The sequence below is a fragment of the Rhea americana genome, unplaced genomic scaffold (assembly GCF_003343005.1).
Source record: "Rhea americana isolate MKP2758 unplaced genomic scaffold, rheAme1 scaffold_438, whole genome shotgun sequence".
Lineage (NCBI taxonomy): Eukaryota > Metazoa > Chordata > Aves > Rheiformes > Rheidae > Rhea > Rhea americana.
The window spans coordinates 292,045-310,106 of NW_028186577.1; the positions used below are offsets into that span (position 1 = coordinate 292,045).

The 18,062-nt window shown below is 40.4% G+C and overlaps 2 protein-coding genes across 3 annotated transcripts; one reads left to right on the plus strand and one right to left on the minus strand.

Moving 5' to 3' along the window:
* Nucleotides 1-12,893, plus strand: ARL2BP (ARF like GTPase 2 binding protein). 2 transcript variants are annotated; one of them, XM_085315734.1, is made up of 7 exons: nucleotides 1-52; nucleotides 881-940; nucleotides 3,252-3,313; nucleotides 5,021-5,127; nucleotides 5,826-5,911; nucleotides 8,277-8,373; nucleotides 9,368-12,893. In XM_085315734.1, exons 2-7 carry the CDS (start codon nucleotides 903-905, stop codon nucleotides 9,446-9,448), a joined length of 471 nt encoding a protein of 156 aa, XP_085171860.1. In that variant the 5' UTR covers nucleotides 1-52; nucleotides 881-902; the 3' UTR covers nucleotides 9,449-12,893. The 2 variants fall into 2 exon arrangements, with proteins under 2 accessions (XP_085171860.1, XP_085171861.1); XM_085315735.1 differs by lacking the exon at nucleotides 1-52 and adding an exon at nucleotides 403-558.
* A 912-nt stretch (nucleotides 12,894-13,805) lies between these two features.
* On the minus strand, nucleotides 13,806-16,394 carry PLLP (plasmolipin). The gene is made up of 3 exons (XM_085315718.1): nucleotides 16,116-16,394; nucleotides 14,678-14,797; nucleotides 13,806-14,592 (listed from the first exon to the last, which is right to left on the minus strand). The coding sequence occupies exons 1-3, from the start codon at nucleotides 16,383-16,385 to the stop codon at nucleotides 14,479-14,481; spliced, it is 504 nt and encodes a 167-aa protein (XP_085171844.1). The 5' UTR covers nucleotides 16,386-16,394; the 3' UTR covers nucleotides 13,806-14,478.
* Nucleotides 16,395-18,062: the final 1,668 nt, after the last annotated feature.

Genomic DNA, 18,062 nt, shown 5'->3' on the forward strand with positions numbered 1-18,062 from the left:
TGTGTGTGTAACGCATGCGATGAGGAGGCCGTGCTGGCTGCGGTGACCGGCGGTAGGTGCGGGAGTCGGAGGTCGGCCGCCTGGGCCCCTCCCCCCTTTTTTATGGGTGGGCAGTGGAGATTAGAGGGGCAGGACACCTGGGTCCCTCGTAGCTGGGCGGGAAGGAGAGGAAACGAATGATGCGGGCCGATCGCCTGGGTCCCTTTGGGGGAGGGGAGAGGCCCAGGCCCAGCGTCTTGGCTCTGCTGGGGAGCCGAGATTGGGGGCTGCAGCCAATGRTCGTAAGCCAGCAAGGGTGGCGGGAGCAGGGTGGCACTGGGGTGCTGCGTGCCATGCYCGTGTGACGGGTCAGCAACTGCTCAGAGCCCTGGGGCCGAGTGCTCACCGCGATGCAGCCCGGCACTGACCAGGGTTGTGGCCTGACACCTGGCATCACTATCCAGACCCTGGCCTGCAAGCTGCCTGGGACATGCTGGACCAGGATAGCCTCTTCATCCCATCTGTTCTCATTTTCTTGTATCCTGAGAGCAGTCAGTGAGAAGACTTCAGGAAAAAAAGGTATAAGGATCAGCTGAACCTCCCTTTCAGAGGCTAAGTGCGGTTGTGTGCAATTTGGAGCCTTTTCTCTGAGGAGGCTGCAAAAGTTCCTCGAGGGTGTGGATTATTACTGAAATGAAGTAGTAGTTTTTGGATGAATATGATTCTGAAATTCAGATGTCTAAAAACTAAAGAGTCTCTCTTGGTTAGCTATCTTAGGTGTGTCAGGTAATTAAAAGATTGAAATAGCATTACTGCTAAGGCATATGTTATCCCTTAGTGTTTTGTCTTAAAAGGAAAACCACCCCCGTAACAGTAACATAGTGGTTTGTTTCTTCTCCAGTCCAATAGGTTATGCAGTAAAAATGGAGACTTCAGATGAGGAAAACTTTGGTATCGCCATGTAAGTAGATTTTATTCTGTGTCAAGTTTTCAATAAATTGTTAACTAGTTAACAATTTCTAATAGGAATGTAATTACAAGAATGAAGTTAGACCATACTGATTAACAGATACTGCCTCTTTGAAGAACAAGGACGTGGAACAATGCAAAGCCCCAGGAGGGAATGACTTTATTTCAGAGTTTAGATGAAATCCAACTAAGTATAGTAGTAGCAAGCATAGCACCAGGTAGCACTTGCTGAGTGATCAAAATAAACACTATAGGCTGAAAGCTGTTCTTTGTGTTCATTTTAAATTCAGAAATTCTGTCTCCTCCTTGGTGCTTTATGTTGTCTTGTATTGCAAATTTTAGGAATAGARTATCTGTGTGTGTGCGTGAATGTGCACTTTTTAGACACGTGAGACATTTTACAGGTGGCATTTAGCATATTATTTTATGCTAATAGTTTTGAGACCCTGCTTCTCTCTTATTTGTTTGGCCTACTCATCTCTTGAAGCTTATGACAAAGGTGGCAGATGAGGATGTGTGCCTGTGCCTCCGTCACTATAGTTGACAGGTACATATCTGGTGCTCTGTGGACTGAAAGGCCCTATATTCCCTTCAGGTGATTCTGCAACACAGGTTGTGATGGCCAGGGCCTGATGAGGTGGCAGTTGTCTTAAACCACCAGTTTGCTCAGGCATGCATATATGTATATATGTGTGTATGTATATATGTATATATGTGTGTGTGTGCATATATATATGTATATATATGTATATATATTGTACAGAGAGATGGGATTGCTGCTATTTTGAAGCAGTTAAATTTTTTTGATCTGTTTTGCAAGTTTAAATTCTGTTTTAAATTAATACTTTAAAATTTCCATCACTGTTAGAATAAGCTATAAAAACAAGAATAATTTCTCCTATTTCTTATTTCATCTGCTTGATAGTAATGCTTATATTGAAAAAAAAAAAAGATTTGGAATTAGCCATAGCAAAGTCTCCTRTCTTTGTATAAATGGAAAGTGATAAAACCCTGTTGTCTAAAGTCATAAATATGATGCTTGGAATATGTAATGCTTCAACTGTCATGTGTGAACTCCTTTTCTTGTGGTGTTTTGCCCTCTGGTGGAATAACGTGCCTTTCCATTCACTTCTATTTTCTCTGCTTGCCTTCCTAGGCTTAACTGATCACGAATGTTGTTAGAACATTACTTGACAATTAAACACTTCTGTAATCAAATGCTTTCAACTTTATCCTGGTCAAAATGAGTCCTATGGCCAAACATTTAAACTGTTGCTGGATTAAGTCTGCTGGACTGTTGTTTAATAGCAAAATAATTTTACTGTTTTTTTTTAAAAACCCAGTAGGAAAATTGACTGAAATGGTATTTTGCTCTGTTTAATAGAAGGAAACTTGAATTTAATTTAAGTTGACCTTTTGCTGACTGCAGCTAATTTTTTAAAAGAAAAATGTCTTATAAAACTTGTATCCTTGACATATAAGAAAAGCCTGTACCTCATCTGCTGAGGAATGTAGGAAGAGTTCATCCCCCACTGATGATGTACTCAGAATGCCAAGGTCAAGCAGATGCTGTGGGTTATCTAATGTGTCTGGACAAGCTGCACAATAATAAATTCAGTAGATGGAGCAGAAATCTCAAAATGGGTTCTCGCTAGGATGACTGCAGATACCTAATGTTGATTAATAGTTGCTGTGTGGTAATAGATGATTTTATGAGATTATACCATTTATTTCTGAGCATGCAAACATGTTTCTTGCATTAGAAAAATATTTAAGTTTCTTCAGTTCTAAAATATACATATATACAGAGAGAGCTTAAGCGAAGTAAGTGGTTCTACATGCCGAAATATTTCAGAATATTCCCTGGAGTGTGTCATAAACAGTTCTATGACCATCATGTAGAGTTATGCAGGGTAAAGAGAGAAAAGAACTACAACTGCTTGTTGTAGTAGCCTAAGTTCATGGGTGGAAAGTGCTTATTTGCTGCCCTAACCACACTCTCCTTGTCGCTTCAGCACCAGGACTTGAATTACCTTTAATGCTAGTAAAATGCCATTTCCTTTGAATTAAGTACCTATCTAGTGAATACACAGTGGAACCCTGATGAGAATCTCTGTTAAGCAGTCTTGTTAGCAATTATGTTTTCAGTGCTGTGGGCTATTTTGTGGGTTGAAGCTAGGAAAATCATTCGCTTGTGATTACGGAGCTTACTTTTGTTTAGGCTTTCCACAACACTTTCTAATTTTTATATCTATTCTGACTGAAGTGTATACATAAGTAATATGGTCTTACTTTACTTTCAGCTCCTCCCCTTCTGATGCAGAGTTTGATGCAGTTGTTGGGTATCTGGAGGATATTATAATGGGTAAGTTCTGCAAGTAGTTACAGACAACAAGATGAGTGCTAAAAATATTTTAAGCTGCTCTTCTGGTTGCTGGATGTATAGAACCAAAATAGTCTGTCTGCTTCATAAAAGCTTTCCTTCCTTAGTTCTCATGATTGCTAACCTGGAACTGTAGTAGAACTATGCACAAAAGTTTTCTGTGTGCGGTTCTTGTAACAGAGTGCTCATGAATCTTGAAAGTGTATCCTTGCCCCACTGCAGTACAGTCAGTCCTTCTTCATAAACAATAAAGGCACTTTTAAATTTTTTAAAGGTTGTCTTTCCTTAGACAGCTCTGCTGAAACCTCTCCTACCACATTTATCAGGATAGGCTTGGAAGCTTCCATGATCTGGCTCGGCAGTTTGTTTTAGTGTTTAGCTGTTGTTCCTGCAGGAAGCCTTTCATAATAACTAATATGAAACCACCTGTGCTGCAATTAAGTGTGCTGCTTCTTGTCCTATCTCTACTGAACACATAGATATGTGTTTGGAGCAACATAATGGAACTGGAGATGGATGTCATCATGTCTTTCCAGTTTTTGCTTTTTGAGACTAACCTTCTAAATTGATTTTGTTGCATGTAACTTGCATGCATGCATACAGTCAGAATGTGACAAGGAGTGTTGGGTAGACTCAGTCTCATCATGTGAGCTTAGGCAATAGAAGGTCCTAAATTCTCAGGGCCATAATTTTAACTGAGAAGTTAGTGTGTGGAAGGAAGTAGTGTACAAGATGTAAAGAGTCAATTCATGCTTATCCACTATCTGCTACTTCATAAGAAGAACAAATAATCTCTTTAACCATGTCCTTCCCAGAGAGAGTGTGTGTTCTGCAGCCACAGTTTGCCTGGTGATGTAGTTGAATGTGGAGAAATGCTAACAATACAAATTTTGAATGTGTTAGGGTTTAGAAAGCTCAGGTTGGCCTATTTTAACGCTATGTATAAGTAAATTTTATGTTTATACCTGTTCTGTTGAGTTTAGTGTTGACTTTTATGGTTATCTTATTCCTTGTTATTTTTCTTTCCTTCCACAACTGGATAAAAAACTATTCAGCAATTGAAAACAAACTTGGGAGTTTCACTAATATTTTTGAATTCAAGGAAAACAGTTTATTTTGAGTCCCGGGGGGGGGCTGGGGGGGGAGAGATGTTCATTTTAGAAAAATAAATTTTTTGCTGACTCAAGAGCCTGAACAAAAAAAAGGGTTGTTATAAATAACCTTATTAATGAAACGTAAAGCAGGAGGGCTTTGTTGTTAATACTGAGTGTAAGTGAAACTTTTGAGTAATGACTGTGGACCTTGTTAGGTTTTTCATAGCATTTTAAATGTTTTGCAAATGCATCCTGTTCTACTCTGAATACATAGCTGCTGTGAAAACGTACACTGATACGCTGCTACGCTGTTGATTCCGCTCCCTTAACCAAAGTAGAGCTTGAGCTTGTAGCGTGCTTGGTTGCATGCCCTAGAAGACTGGCTGATGCCCTCCTGCAGCAGCATCTGTCTTCTCCCAGATGGATTAGATATTAACGGCTCAGCAACAGTTGCTGTACTGTTATGACTGACTCGGCACGTGTACAGTGTTCTGTAGTTGTGACAACGAGACAGAGCTCTAGTGAATGTAGTTTCTATGGTGCAATAAGAATGACTAGACTCATAACTGTATGATGTATTTTTGTTGTGGCCCAGATGATGATTTCCAGCTAATACAGAGGAGTTTTATGGAGAAGCACTACCAGGAATTTGATGACTCAGAGGAGAACAAGCTCATCTATACTTCTATTTTTAATGAATATGTAAGATATTTTTCTTATTCTTCACATGTATTTTTTTTTAATCTGCATACCCTCCTGTATAAAATATTGGGTTTATGTGGATTGAAACTAATATATTGTCCGCTTTCTTTTTGATGCATAGTCATGACCTGTGAGCAAGGAAGATGTTTTCTCGAGCTCTAGGTTTCTTTATGTTTGTTCCACCTGAAAGATTTTACAGACATTTTAAAACTTCTGTAATTCTTTTGAAGAGAATTTTAACCTAATTTTGTAGCAAGCCACATAGTGCTGACTGCAATAGGGATCGTTCTTTTCAGTTGTATTCTTTAGCACATGGGTAGCTTAATGGCATTCTTTGTACAAGGCAGCTTCCTCCTTACCTTGTATATCTTTCACAATCATCTCAGAAAGCAGGATTATGAAACTGTATCAGCCTACTGGTCAATACCATAAAATGAATTTAAAGTAATTTGTTACTGGATCCGAATAGATAATGTTTGTTTTCACACCTAGTACCAGCAAAAATGTCCAGCCGCAGCTTGTCAGGGATGATGTGAATATTTGAACTAGCGTTGCCTAGCTCAGGAATCTGCAGAGATCTTCACCTAGTGAAGATAATACTATGGAGAATAAGATGTCAATGTAAGGAAAATCCTATGTTTTGAAATCTGCACATTAAGGTTGTGTGTGTGGGGGGGTTCTTTTTTTTTTTTTTTTAGATTTGTTTAGTAGAGAAATACATTGAAGAAAAACTGCTGGATCGGATTCCTGGTTTTAATATGACTGCATTCACAATGACACTGCAGTAAGTTGTGGTCTTTGCTTTTTATTGGGGGTGAGTTGCGTGCTTTTTCTCAATTCGTTTGTCCTATCTAGATTAAAACTTAGGTTTCAGGGTTTTCCCTTGAGAAGGAGATTCCTATTTAATAATAATGATTTTAAGTGTTCGCACATGCAGTGCTACTGACTGACTGCTTTTCTCACCTTTGTCGTCTCCTGCTGCTCAAAATTTCTAAACCGTCATGCTGAAATACGTTGGGTTGTAATGAACACAGAATGAGAACGTTCCCACCTCCTATTGCTATCACTTTGGCTTTTGAAGCCAGGCCCTTGAAGTGAAAAGCTGAGTCTCATTAAGCGATTTCTCTCTTTTAGGCTCTGTGTTGAATTAAATATCCTGGAAATCTTTCAGGATTCATGTGAATAAATGCCTTTTATTGCAATTACTGTGCAAAGCGTTGAGAAGAAAGCTTGGTCTGTCTTAGAATTTTACATTTGGTCATCTTTAGCTTAATTGACTTCATGAAGAATTAAATCTTGAAAGATTACTTTTCCTCTTTAATACGAATATCAAGTGTAATTGGGAACTGAATCTCTTAAAATATTTTAATTAATTTTATTCTTTTAAATAAAACACTGGGAAAATACTGTGAATGTATAGTAGCGTGCTTAGAAGTTAAACTTAGATAAAACCCCTTTTGATAGGAACTAAATAAAAACACAAAACAACAACAAAAAAAAACTTTGACTGATAGGGAAGATTAAATATGCTGTGGATATCTACCAATATGGTATGTTGAGGAACATGGAGTTTTTCTTCTAAAAATACTTTTATCAAAAGTCCTGTATCAAGTATCATCAGTGTAATCCCTCATTCTTTGGGGATATATGTGAGCATACTGTGCCCTTTACCAAGCTCTGTCACCTTCCAAGGGGCTGTTTAGATCTTACCCTGAGCTGTTTCGGTTTTCAAGGTAAGGCATACATCCCTAATAGTCCATCTCCTTCCACCTCTAAGGAGTAAATGGAATTTCCCCCTTGTTCCTTAATATGTAGCTCTTTGGTTGTTTGTTCTATCCCTTTTCTTTTGTTGATGTGTAGTTTTATTGTAACCACAGTGTAAGGAAAGGCTAGAGTGTATTTTTTTAAAGTTGTTTCTGGAATCCACGATGCAGAGCTAGCAGAGTAGTTTAATGGTGTGTGTATCCTGAAATACTCAGTTTCCTGTTTCAGAATTGTACTTGATGCGTTAGATATCCAGATGGAAATGTTTACTCAATAGGAACARCATAACCATCTTGCATTTTATCTACTAAGCCTGAAGATAATAAATTGTTAAATAGAGAGGTTGTCTGTGTTGTCCCAGAGCACTGCACAGCTTGTCAAAGTAAATTAAATCCAGCAATCAGATGTATGAAGTAGCAACCGTGGATGCTCTCTTAATAGTCTCTTAGATTCAAGGCTGCTGTAGTCACGTGTTGGAAACATCCTACCCATACAGCTACATCTGTGCAACTCGGAGCACTATCCAGATTTTTCTTTTTCGAGTGGGTATCGAGACCTAACAAGCCAGCATGCACAGCAGTTGAATGTTATCCCCATTCTCTTCTATCTTTGTTTAAGGTCAGGTATGAGCTGTGAATTTCCCGAGACTGCTGACCTACACTGGTAAAGGGAGAAGGACAACAAACAACTACATAAAAAGCTTTTTTTTTTTTTTTTGCTCAAAACCTTAAAACTAGGCATTCGCATTTCCTATCTTCCTTATACAGTTTTGTTGTGCTCTATGAATTTGTGATCTATACCACAATCTACCTAACTCTAACCTTGCCAGGAGAGCTCTAGGCTCTCCTAGAGCTCTGTTTTAGTCCCTACTGGTTAGATCCAGACAGTGCTTTATTCCCACTTCATTTCATACCCCAGCCTCCCAGCAGCAGGGATTTTGCCTCATATGTGCAGGTATAGAGTATCACTTGAAATCTGATTGAAGTAGATAGCTTTATTAATAGGAGTTCTTGAAGCTATCAAAGGACTTGAGGCAACTTTTATAATTTTCATAATTTTGGATAACTAAGAGGCTAGTTGAGTTTTACTTCTGTTGACTTACAAATCACAGTCTTTGGTTTTCAAAGATTGATGTAATACACTTAGATCTTGGATTTACATTGATACAATCATAAAAACGAGTAAATTAATAATTAATGTACGTGGATTGCAGATGCTGCAAGGTAATATTCATTCAGAATTTTGCTTTATGTTAGTCTTTTAATAACATTTTTTTAATCTTGATATTGTTCGACTTGTCCTCAGGTTTTGACCTCAAACCATTCTAAAAAAATGAGCTAATTTCCCACACAGTTTCCTAATTCTCCAACTTATTCTCTTTGTAGACAGCATAAAGATGAAATGGCAGGTGATATATTTGATATGCTTCTCACATTTACTGATTTCCTGGCTTTTAAAGAAATGTTCCTGGATTACAGAGCTGTAAGTATATCACTGTTCTCTTTTCATYGCATACTGGTTGTTGTTTTTATACAGCTCTGCATGAGAATACCAAAGGCAGTATGATTGCAATAGGTAACAGCATTTATTCAAGGGCTGTACCAGATCAAAAGGAAAATAATTGAGTGGCTATTTAAGCAAACATTTAATAATTAGTAGAAGACCTGAATAAAGTGCATATGTGGTGCAGTTCTTTAGATACACAYGCTTTCCTCATTTTTGAGTGTTGACTTTTTCTAGCCAATCCAAAGCTGTCTTTTTAAGCTTTATCTATTTGTATTTCTCCTCCTCTCTGTCCAGGCTGGAGGAACAAAATAAAAATYAGAGAAGGTTTTTGAGTAGGCTTTTTTCCTAAGGAAATGAAATACATGTGAAAGTTAAAAATTCCCTCCTTTTCAGTTTTGAGAAAATAGGGGGCAGGTAAAGGAGAAGGAGACAGCTAATATCTCAGCTGCAGGAACAATTTCATTTGAGATTTGCACCTGTGGAGATATGAATTGCATCAATCTTTATAGAAGAAAACTCACACAAACTAGATTTGGTAGTTCCTTTAGCACAGGGGGTAAGGGTTTGCTGTATGCATTCTTATTTTGTGCGTCCMCTTTTATTTTATGTTTGGGTTAGCTGGGCTTTTTTGACCACRTGTAAGCAAGCAACACTGATTTGACCCAGATGTATAGCTGACACAGTGTCAGCAGAGATACTTAACTCCAAGTTTTCCCAYACAATCTTTTTGATATCTGGATTTACCTATTCCTATTCACCACGAATAAAAGAAAACAAATGCTCTGCTAGGGATTTTTTTCAAGTGTCGGAGCAAACTGTGTATGATTATGGCTGCTCAGGATAACACCTATTATTTTTTTTGTATTAGTTTCATTTAATAAGGATATGAACTGCTTATTTCATCTTTTGAACTTAGGAACCTGCTTATTCCAAAATAGCACTGAATCAAGTATTTTTTTCTYATTTTTAGGAAAAAGAAGGCCGAAGTCTGGATTTAAGCAGTGGGTTAGTGGTGACATCATTAAACAAATCATCGATATCCTCCTCCTAGAAGAGTTCATGCAATAGCTTTCCTCTCCAGATGAGTGCTATTGCTTTCATTTGGACATTAAAACACTAAAGGTCATGAGAATCAAGGTGCTTTTATGTGATGAAAACTAACTCATTTTTCAGACTATGCCTTCAAAGGCCTAATCCTAGAAACCTCTGTTTGTGAATTCCAGGTGGTATTCAGTGACTACAGCAGAATAAAATTTCAGCTCTACCAGAATAACTGTTTTTAATAAATATATACCACCAATACACCAGCCAAACTAATGCTGGTGTATATACACCATGCTATACATGCTATACTATACATGCTGAGAAGCTTAGCACTCTCAGAATGTGGTAAATAGGACTATATGCATGTTATTTGGATTGGCATTGTAAGCATCTCCCCAAGGTGTAATGCTTCTCAGATTCGGCAAGGCAGCGTAAAGAGTATGCCTGTCCTACTCTGGGAAGGACAGGTATGAATATATGATCTCTGGGTCTCTCTCCCTCATCACTTTTTTAAATTTATACTTCAGTTTAATGTGATCTGAAATGGTCCAGCTTCCTAAAGAAAAAATATGTTTTACCATGTAAATGTTCTAGCCTGAGACTGCCGCTCATTTCTTTGATAATTGATATGTTAGTGTGTAAATCTGTTTGACCTTTGGCTTTTATAAGTGCCATCCTTAATACACAAAGTTCTCTMCTTCACTTTTTTTCAGGTCCCAGCTAACCTACATTGCAAAAAGAGCCATAATAAACTTAAATCTTGCCTGTAGTATGGAATTTCTTACCTTCTTTTCAGCAGTGGTGTATTTGCATCATTTCTAGTTACATAAGCTTGATAGTAAATCAGGCAAAAGCATGTTTACCACCATTTAATGTTCTAATTAGCATGCTAACTAAAGTACACGTGTTTCCTAAATTAATGCTTAAACTGCTGGCAATATTAGTGTAGCAGTGCCTTTTTCAACATCCATTGGAAAATGGATGAATTGCTTGCTGGTAGAGCTGTAGCTGTAAGCCTTCCATGGTCGCAAAACCCCAGATGCAGCTCTGTTGACAGTTGGAATTATGTGTTTGGAGCTGCAGTGACCCTCTCTTTTTRTGCTGTTCAGACACACTAATCCACTGCTTAATGACATGCTCAGGCAATGTGAGTACATCCTTAAAAATGTAAGAGTAGATTGCTCGTGATCCTGGAGAAGGAATTATGAGCAGAATCCCTCTGTTCTGTTCTACACGAGGTTTACACAGTTGAGGAAGATCAACAGCAGTGAAGCTGTTGATCAGTAGCTGTCACCCAACAAGAACAACGTAGACAGAGCAAAATTGCAGCTGGGCCATTATAGATTTGTGTTTATGGGCAGGAAATGCTATACCAGGGCAAATGAAATGAAATCCTGTTCGTGATGACTTCTGTCACTGATTTCAAAACAATTAGCCTAGAATTTTGTTCTGCAACTGAAATAGTTTTTTGCATGCTACTGAAGACTTCCAGCCACATGGGCAAAAATGCACCATATTTACTACCAAATTAGATAAAATTGAACAGGCTTSTGGTGAGATGATAATGATTTGTAGACACTGACTAATAGTGTTAAGGAAAGCGTAGTATCCTGGTATTTTGCCTGTCCTTATCTGTACCAAATTTAGGAATGCAGCAGTAATTAACCTCATTAGGTTTCCAGTGTGTTTTGCTAATTGCTCTACAGTTTTCTGACTGGAATTGTTCTAATATGTTGAAATCTCCCTGATTTATACACATACACATGCTTCCCTTTTTTTTTAAAAAAAAAGTCTACACCTTCAGGATTATTATTTTTCTTTTTTCCAATAAATTGTTTTCTCTGGTCAGATTTGAATGCTAAACAAGCTGAAGCAAAATTTWAAATTGCAAAAAGTCTGCAGAAAAAGTGGAAGAGAGAAAAGGAGATTAAAAAACGTTCTYACTTGGATATCCTTCTGCATATATTTTGGTCAAAAGCAATCCTGTATGCTTTCTATTCAGCTGAACGCTGTGCAAGCTCAATTCAGSTCTGTTTCCAGCCTCTATGATATGCTAAGGCAATGAGTGTATCCCTAAAAATGTTAAATTTCAATATTATGTTTTGAAAAACATGTTCCTGATCCTGCTGACAGCAGTGAAGTCGGCAAAGCTGTCAGTTGGGGTTGTCCCACCAGGATTCAGTTTTTTACAGGTGGTAACCTTTGCTGTAAATAACAGCATTTTCCTCGAGCTTGGATGGCAGTGCTCTCGGCAGCACGCAGTTAGTGAGCACAGAGAATATTTTGAGTTATTTATTCCCAGGGAAAAAAAGAAAAAAAAGAAGAAAAAAAAAAAAAAAGAAAACACTAGGTCACATTTTTARTACAGGCTGAATGCAATTCCTCTCCCTTCTCAGTCATAAGGTTAAAATGAGAGAAATTTAAAGCTCGAACCTAGTTGTTTTTCTATTGTCAGTGTATGGACTTAAGTTCTTTTATTAACTTTTTTCTTGTATGTATGTAATACTGACTGACTTTTAAATGTCAGGAACAGATTTTATCAACTTTTAAAAGAATCCTACTGATGTATTTTAATTCACTGTTTTGTGTTRAACTAAAATAATTGCAACTAGAACTAAAAATACTCCTGTCACTTTTTACTGTAAAAGTTTTAATTATTTTCCTGTTACCATTGCTCCAGTTAATTATTGGAARTAATGGCAGTATAAATGAATACCTCAAGCAGTTATTTTCCTGAGTGGAATGCTTTTGTATTCACCGTCACTTGTCGTTTCAGAGTCTGCAAGGCACAATTTTGGATGAATTCTCATTTTGATGGAGAATAGTATCTAAGTGTTTGCTGTATACCAAAGTGTCACTGTTTCACAGATATGTGGTGCTTCATTTCTTGCTTTTAATACATCTGTGCTATGAACTTTTCTTTCTTACGTCACTGGTTCACTGTTTAGCTTTGTCAGATTATTGTGTAAAATAACGTAAGTAACATGTTAAAATGGTTTTATCTGTTTAGTTGTAAGAAGAGGACATAGTTGACCTATTTATATTATTTGTGCAAAGGGGAAGTCTCTAAATCCATTGGTTTGAACAACCTTCATGCAGGTGTATGTGCTCCTTGTAAATAGTCAGGTGTATGACGGTGGCAATTCATGCAGAAGTTTTGTTTGGAGGTGGAACTCCTTTTTCACTGAAATTTTAGGTCACAGTCTTTCCACCACTAAAAYTTGCAACAGAGCTGTCCCAGCTTGACTGGAGCTATTTAGACCAAATCCTTTCTGTTTCTGTACCAGTCTCATGAATGTGCCTTGTCTTCTCTCTGTACATTTTCTGTGGTCTGGTGTTCCTGGTATAGTTAATCTCTGCAACATTTCTAAAGCTAGTTTTCTGGCTTGATGCATTTTCCACCTGATAGAGGGCCTTTTTAAAGAAATTAAATTTCTATATATTGTGGACTATCTTTGTGCAAGTTTGATTTCATATTTAGAGTTTTAATTTGGTCATAAAAATGCATAGAAGCTTTTTTTTTACTGTTGCTGATTTATGTATATAAATACTGATTTTTATATATATTTCTTGAAATTTGACATTTCATTTAGCTTACTTTTCTTCCAAAGCAAATAAAACTAAATCTGCCAGGGTCTGATGCATTTTGTCCAATCCCTTTTAAATTCACACTCTTCATTAATGTAGATAAATGTCCTGAGCCTACCTCTGTAGACAAGTTTTTAGAATATTTCCCCTGCAAAGTTTGATGCAGGTTTGGACTCTAGCTTACTATGTGCTAACTTCCCTGTGCAGAAAGATCTGTTAATAGGTTGAATGCATTTAATGTATTTGTATTAGTTTTTACAAGAAGGAAAGCATGTGAAAGAAAAGGTTGCCGTGTCTGTGCAGACATCTGTTCCAGTTTCGAGAAATGTCACCTCAAGTTCTCAAGAAATAAAAGGTCAAACTTATCTTCTTCACTGGTGGCGGAGCAGCACYGTTTTGTGTACGTGCATGCAGCTACCCACGCTCCTGTGGGACTAACTGTTCCTAGAACATTTGCAAGCTTAACTTAACTTTTTTTTACGACTAGCTGTAGCTAATAGGCATAACTTGCTAAAGTAAATACTGAACAGGAAACTGTGGCCACATGAGTTCAGTGGCTTCTAGGGTGATGAGAGCCTTTTTGTGTACAGGAGGGAGCACACCAAATCGTTTACCTGTCTTTATATGTATGTTTCTCTATAAAGCAGACCAATATGAACCCTGTGGACTTGGTACCTTCTCCCTTGGGGCCAGATTGTAATGCCCGTATGCAGCGGGAAGTGGTAGTCTCTTCTGCCAGTGAAATCTCTGCTTTATGGCTTGCTTTATGTGCRGTCTTTGCTCTGATAGGATGCAAAATTTTATTGAAAACTTTTTCTTGACAGACTGAAGTATTGGATTTTGGAAGATTTTTATTTAAAACATAAAGTGCTTCCATTTTTTTAGGAATCAATGTAGTAACAGCTTAGACTTCTTGTTTTGCTTAGTCTACGTTCTCTAGCTCTGCCACCATTTACATATTGAATTAACTGCAGTTACTTACACTATAGCTGTTAATGACCAGAGACAGGAACTTGGGTTTGGTTTTAGTGTATTTTAGTGTTGATGATATATGCTGAATTAAGTCCTCTCAGCTGAGCTGCTCTAGCAAGGATGTGGTTCCTTTGGGATGTGTGAGAGGAAGAATGAATCTCAAGAACAAGGAGGAATTTCAGTTTCCAGTCAATCCTTGGTTTCCTGCAAATGGCTGCCAGGGGCAGCACTGGTTCTGGTGGGTTTGTGCTGTGGACACGTCAACTGGAAGCATCATTAGAGACCACAGAACAACTTCCACACCACTGCTGGCACATGGGCCAGTAATGACTGTCACTACCAACATAGGCTGATTTAAATAAGAGACGGGATGTTGTGAGAGGCTCTGTAACCCACTGCAAATCCGCAGAGCCGTCCTACTCCTGCCTGATTGTAAAGTGGCTTGGAATGGTCCAGGGCTGTTTCACTTTCTGCTTCTTAGGCATGGTTAGCCACTTGGCTGGTGGCAGCGTTGCTGCCAAGTCCTTTCCAGGCACGGAAGCTGAAGAAGGTGCTTGCCCCATAGGCAATCATCACGAGGCAGGCAAAGAACTGAAAGAGAGGAGCACAGCAACAGGTGAGCATATCAACCACCTGGCYGCCTTAGCCCTTGCATACGTACGCTACCAGTACTTACAGACGCTGCCGCTCTTCTGTTGTAATCCCACTGGCGCCACGATGTAGGCTGGACAGCTGCAGAGCATGTTACAAAAGCGGTGATATACAGGACAGTTGCTGTAGCGTTGAAGATCACTAGCTGGGAAAGGCAAAGAAAGGGTTAGGAGATCCAGACTGCCTGGTGTACTGAGCAGTACAYGCCTGCTGCTCACTGGAGGCATTCAGGTAGGGCACATCTAAAAGCTAAAAAGCAGAAGATTGAGTACCAGCATCATGTGTTTTTTTTTTCTTTCTTTCCCTTTTTTTCAAAAAGAAAAAGCCAGGATTGTCCATGGGGAATGAGCATGAGTGCTGCTTATGAGAGTAGCTGGGATCACAGACAAAAATGAGCAAAAAGTGGACAAATGTGGCCCCTTGTCTTCCCTTCACTGTGAGTTTCTGGCCCATATCAAGGAAATCTGCTCTTATGCCCTTGGGGTATCTAATGGCAGTTGCCTTGCAAGGACCAGCTTTGTGCTACAGCCTGTTAGGACCACCCCAGAAGAGCCCATCCTTGCTGCAAAGCAACACMAGTGCAAGAGGTGATTGGGTTCCTTCTGAGCCACAGAACTGGCTGTGGTTTAATCACACCTGTGCTCTTCCCCTGAATTATTTAACAGCTTTTTAAGAGGTGGTTTTTTCCTGACTGCCAAGGGGCAGCAGTGCTGCAGCTGTGACATGGGCTAAGTTTCATCTATTTTTGTGCTTGTCTCCGTCACACCTCTGTTGTTGGGAAATCCCTGTTTCACTCTTGCTTCCAAGCAGTTATTTGAAACGCTCTGACTCAGGGTACTGAAGAAAGCAAAAACCTTTGCAAAGCTGAACTGGGGCCAGACAGCGAGTGTGAGGAGGGTACAGATGACTGGTGCCCAGGTAGCCAGATGGCAGAGAGAAGGTGCTGCTGCAGCCTGTGTTTGTACTGGGAGGTGCTCCTATATGCTTGTATATAGGGCTAGAAATGCCATCTGGCTTTGCACTGGTCCAGTTAAACCAATTTCACATTCCTCCTCTTTCCGCAGAAGTTACGGGAGCTGTGAGTGAAGCCCACAGCCTTTCCTCTGGTTTACACAGCAGGGAAAAGGGTCCGGCCCCTCACTCTTGGGACAAAACTCAGATTAGCATCGTGTTAAATGCACTCCTACTTGCCCTGCAAGATTTCTGGTTGAAACAACCACTGCAGCATTTGCAGAGGGGTCCTAACTTTCTGCATTAACATAGGCCTCRTAGCAATTTGGCTGCTTGTTCTTTTAAATTTCTAAGCAACTGAAGGGCAGAATGAAACCATGTCGTGGGCAGAGTGCAGAGGACTTTCTTCCATCAACCCTGAAAAGCCCTAAGCCTTGATCCTCTCAAAGCATTTCCCGCCAGACTGTTTACTAGTTGAGATTCTCCCATTTACTCCCCCTTAGGGTACTTACCACAAGGGGCCAGGGAATCACATAAAATTTCAAGTGAAGTTGCAGGAGATATATCACAAAGAAAATGACTGTTGTTATCCAGAAAAAGATGGCTACAAACATCACCCAGCCGTATGCCGGATGGAGGTGGTATGTTGTGGCAGCAATAAGAGCCCACACCAGTAAGCCAAGCACCTGCGGGGTAAAAAGGGGAAAGGGTTCAGGCTGCGATTCCCCTAAACGTAAAAATCTGGCTGGCACGTCCCAGTCACCGACCTGAAAATGTTGCATGTTACAATGCAAAGCAGGGTAAATACACTGCTGGCTTAAATGTCTTCCAGAGGAAGGGGTTGACGTTATGAGAGTCGTATTATGTCTCTGCTGCCCTGTGAACTCATCTGCCATGGGATGAATTTCTTCCTGGCTCTGCTTGTTGCCTTCTGGTTCTCTGCTCTCAGATTGCTCTCCTGGGGATTAGCCCTGTGGCACTGCAGTCCCRGGCTACGTATCATCTCTGAGCACATGCCAGGCTCATCAGATCGCCTGAATTCAACCAGAATAAAAGCACAGTTTTGCCCATGAACCAGAGCTCACTAGCATATGCGGCTATTGGGTTCTCCTGGACCTGGACAGAGATACTGGCAAAGCCCTGTCCTTGCAAACACCTCAACACAGACACACAACGAAGGCAGAGTAGGGCTGGACCATGGGGACAACTCAGGCCAGGGAGCCTTTCTGGGACCCTTACTGCTTGTTACTTGGGGCTGGGCTTGTTCCCTGCACTGCTTACCCTGGGAGCCAGCATGACAAGGCAGGACGTGTGAAACCCAAACATCCCGAACAGCAAGCTGCCTGCCAGGTGAGGAAATAAATCATCTTTTCCCATATGTGGTGGTTGGTATATTTTGTTTCTGGCCAATTCCTTCCTCAACACCCAACATGCCCTTGCTCCACTCCAATTTTTGTGGTGGCCATGAGCAAGGCTGGGTGGTACCTTGGCTCCCAAACTGTGCCTTCAGCTGCTGATCCGTCTCCCTGCCTGCCTAGCCACACCAGATGCATGGGGCAGCTGCTCTGAGAACACAAACGCCAACACACACCCTTCTGGGCCTTGTGTCTTCCCATCAGCCAAACATATGGCTGTGCCTAATGCTGCCTGGCTTACGATGAGGACTTCTGGATGCTTTGCATCCCTTCCTAGATGGGCTGGGGCAGCAGAAATGAAGCCTACAGCCAGCCACCAGAGCTGCTGATGCTGAGGAAGCACCTGTGGGCTGGGCAAGGTAAGGTGCTCAGAGATGATGGTGTCAGACCCAGGGCAGGTTGAGAAGTACATGTGAACACAAACCAGGAGCATCTCCGGTCCATCTGCTGAAGATGACAGAGGACAAGGACCTTTCCAATGGCAWGGGAAGTCTTCTCCCCTTCTGACTCGTGTTGGCTCTTGTGACCAAGTCAGCCACATGCTCAGCCCAGCTCTCCTGGTGTGTCCTGGAGCTGATAGGGCCCCACTCCTGCAGGTCCTGTCTCACCTGGCAGCACCCATGGATGAGGACTAGTTTCAGCAGGAGTGGGCAGCAAGCATCTGGCTCAGCCTCAGGGATGTCAGCAAGGCTGGATGAGAGCTGGGTGTATGGCAGCTCCCAGGGCCTCCATCCAGCCTTCACTTCCCCCAGGTGCAGCATCTCTAAAACAAAAAGTGCCTTTCTCTCCACTGTTTGGTTAGGTCTGGTCTGGTTTGGTTTGGTTTATACATCCTGCATAAACGGCTTTAAGGGCTCGCCTTTCTCAATTAGGCAGGTTTAACTACAAAGCAATTGTGGCATCATGTGCCTGCCAGCTACTTACAGAGTAGTCTGGGAAAAATCAAGTAGACAAGTCCTTTATTTCCAGGGCACAACAAAAAAATAAGCAGAGAAACAAATCTTGGCCCTTGTTCAAGTGTCATAAAAACCACAAGATTTCTGT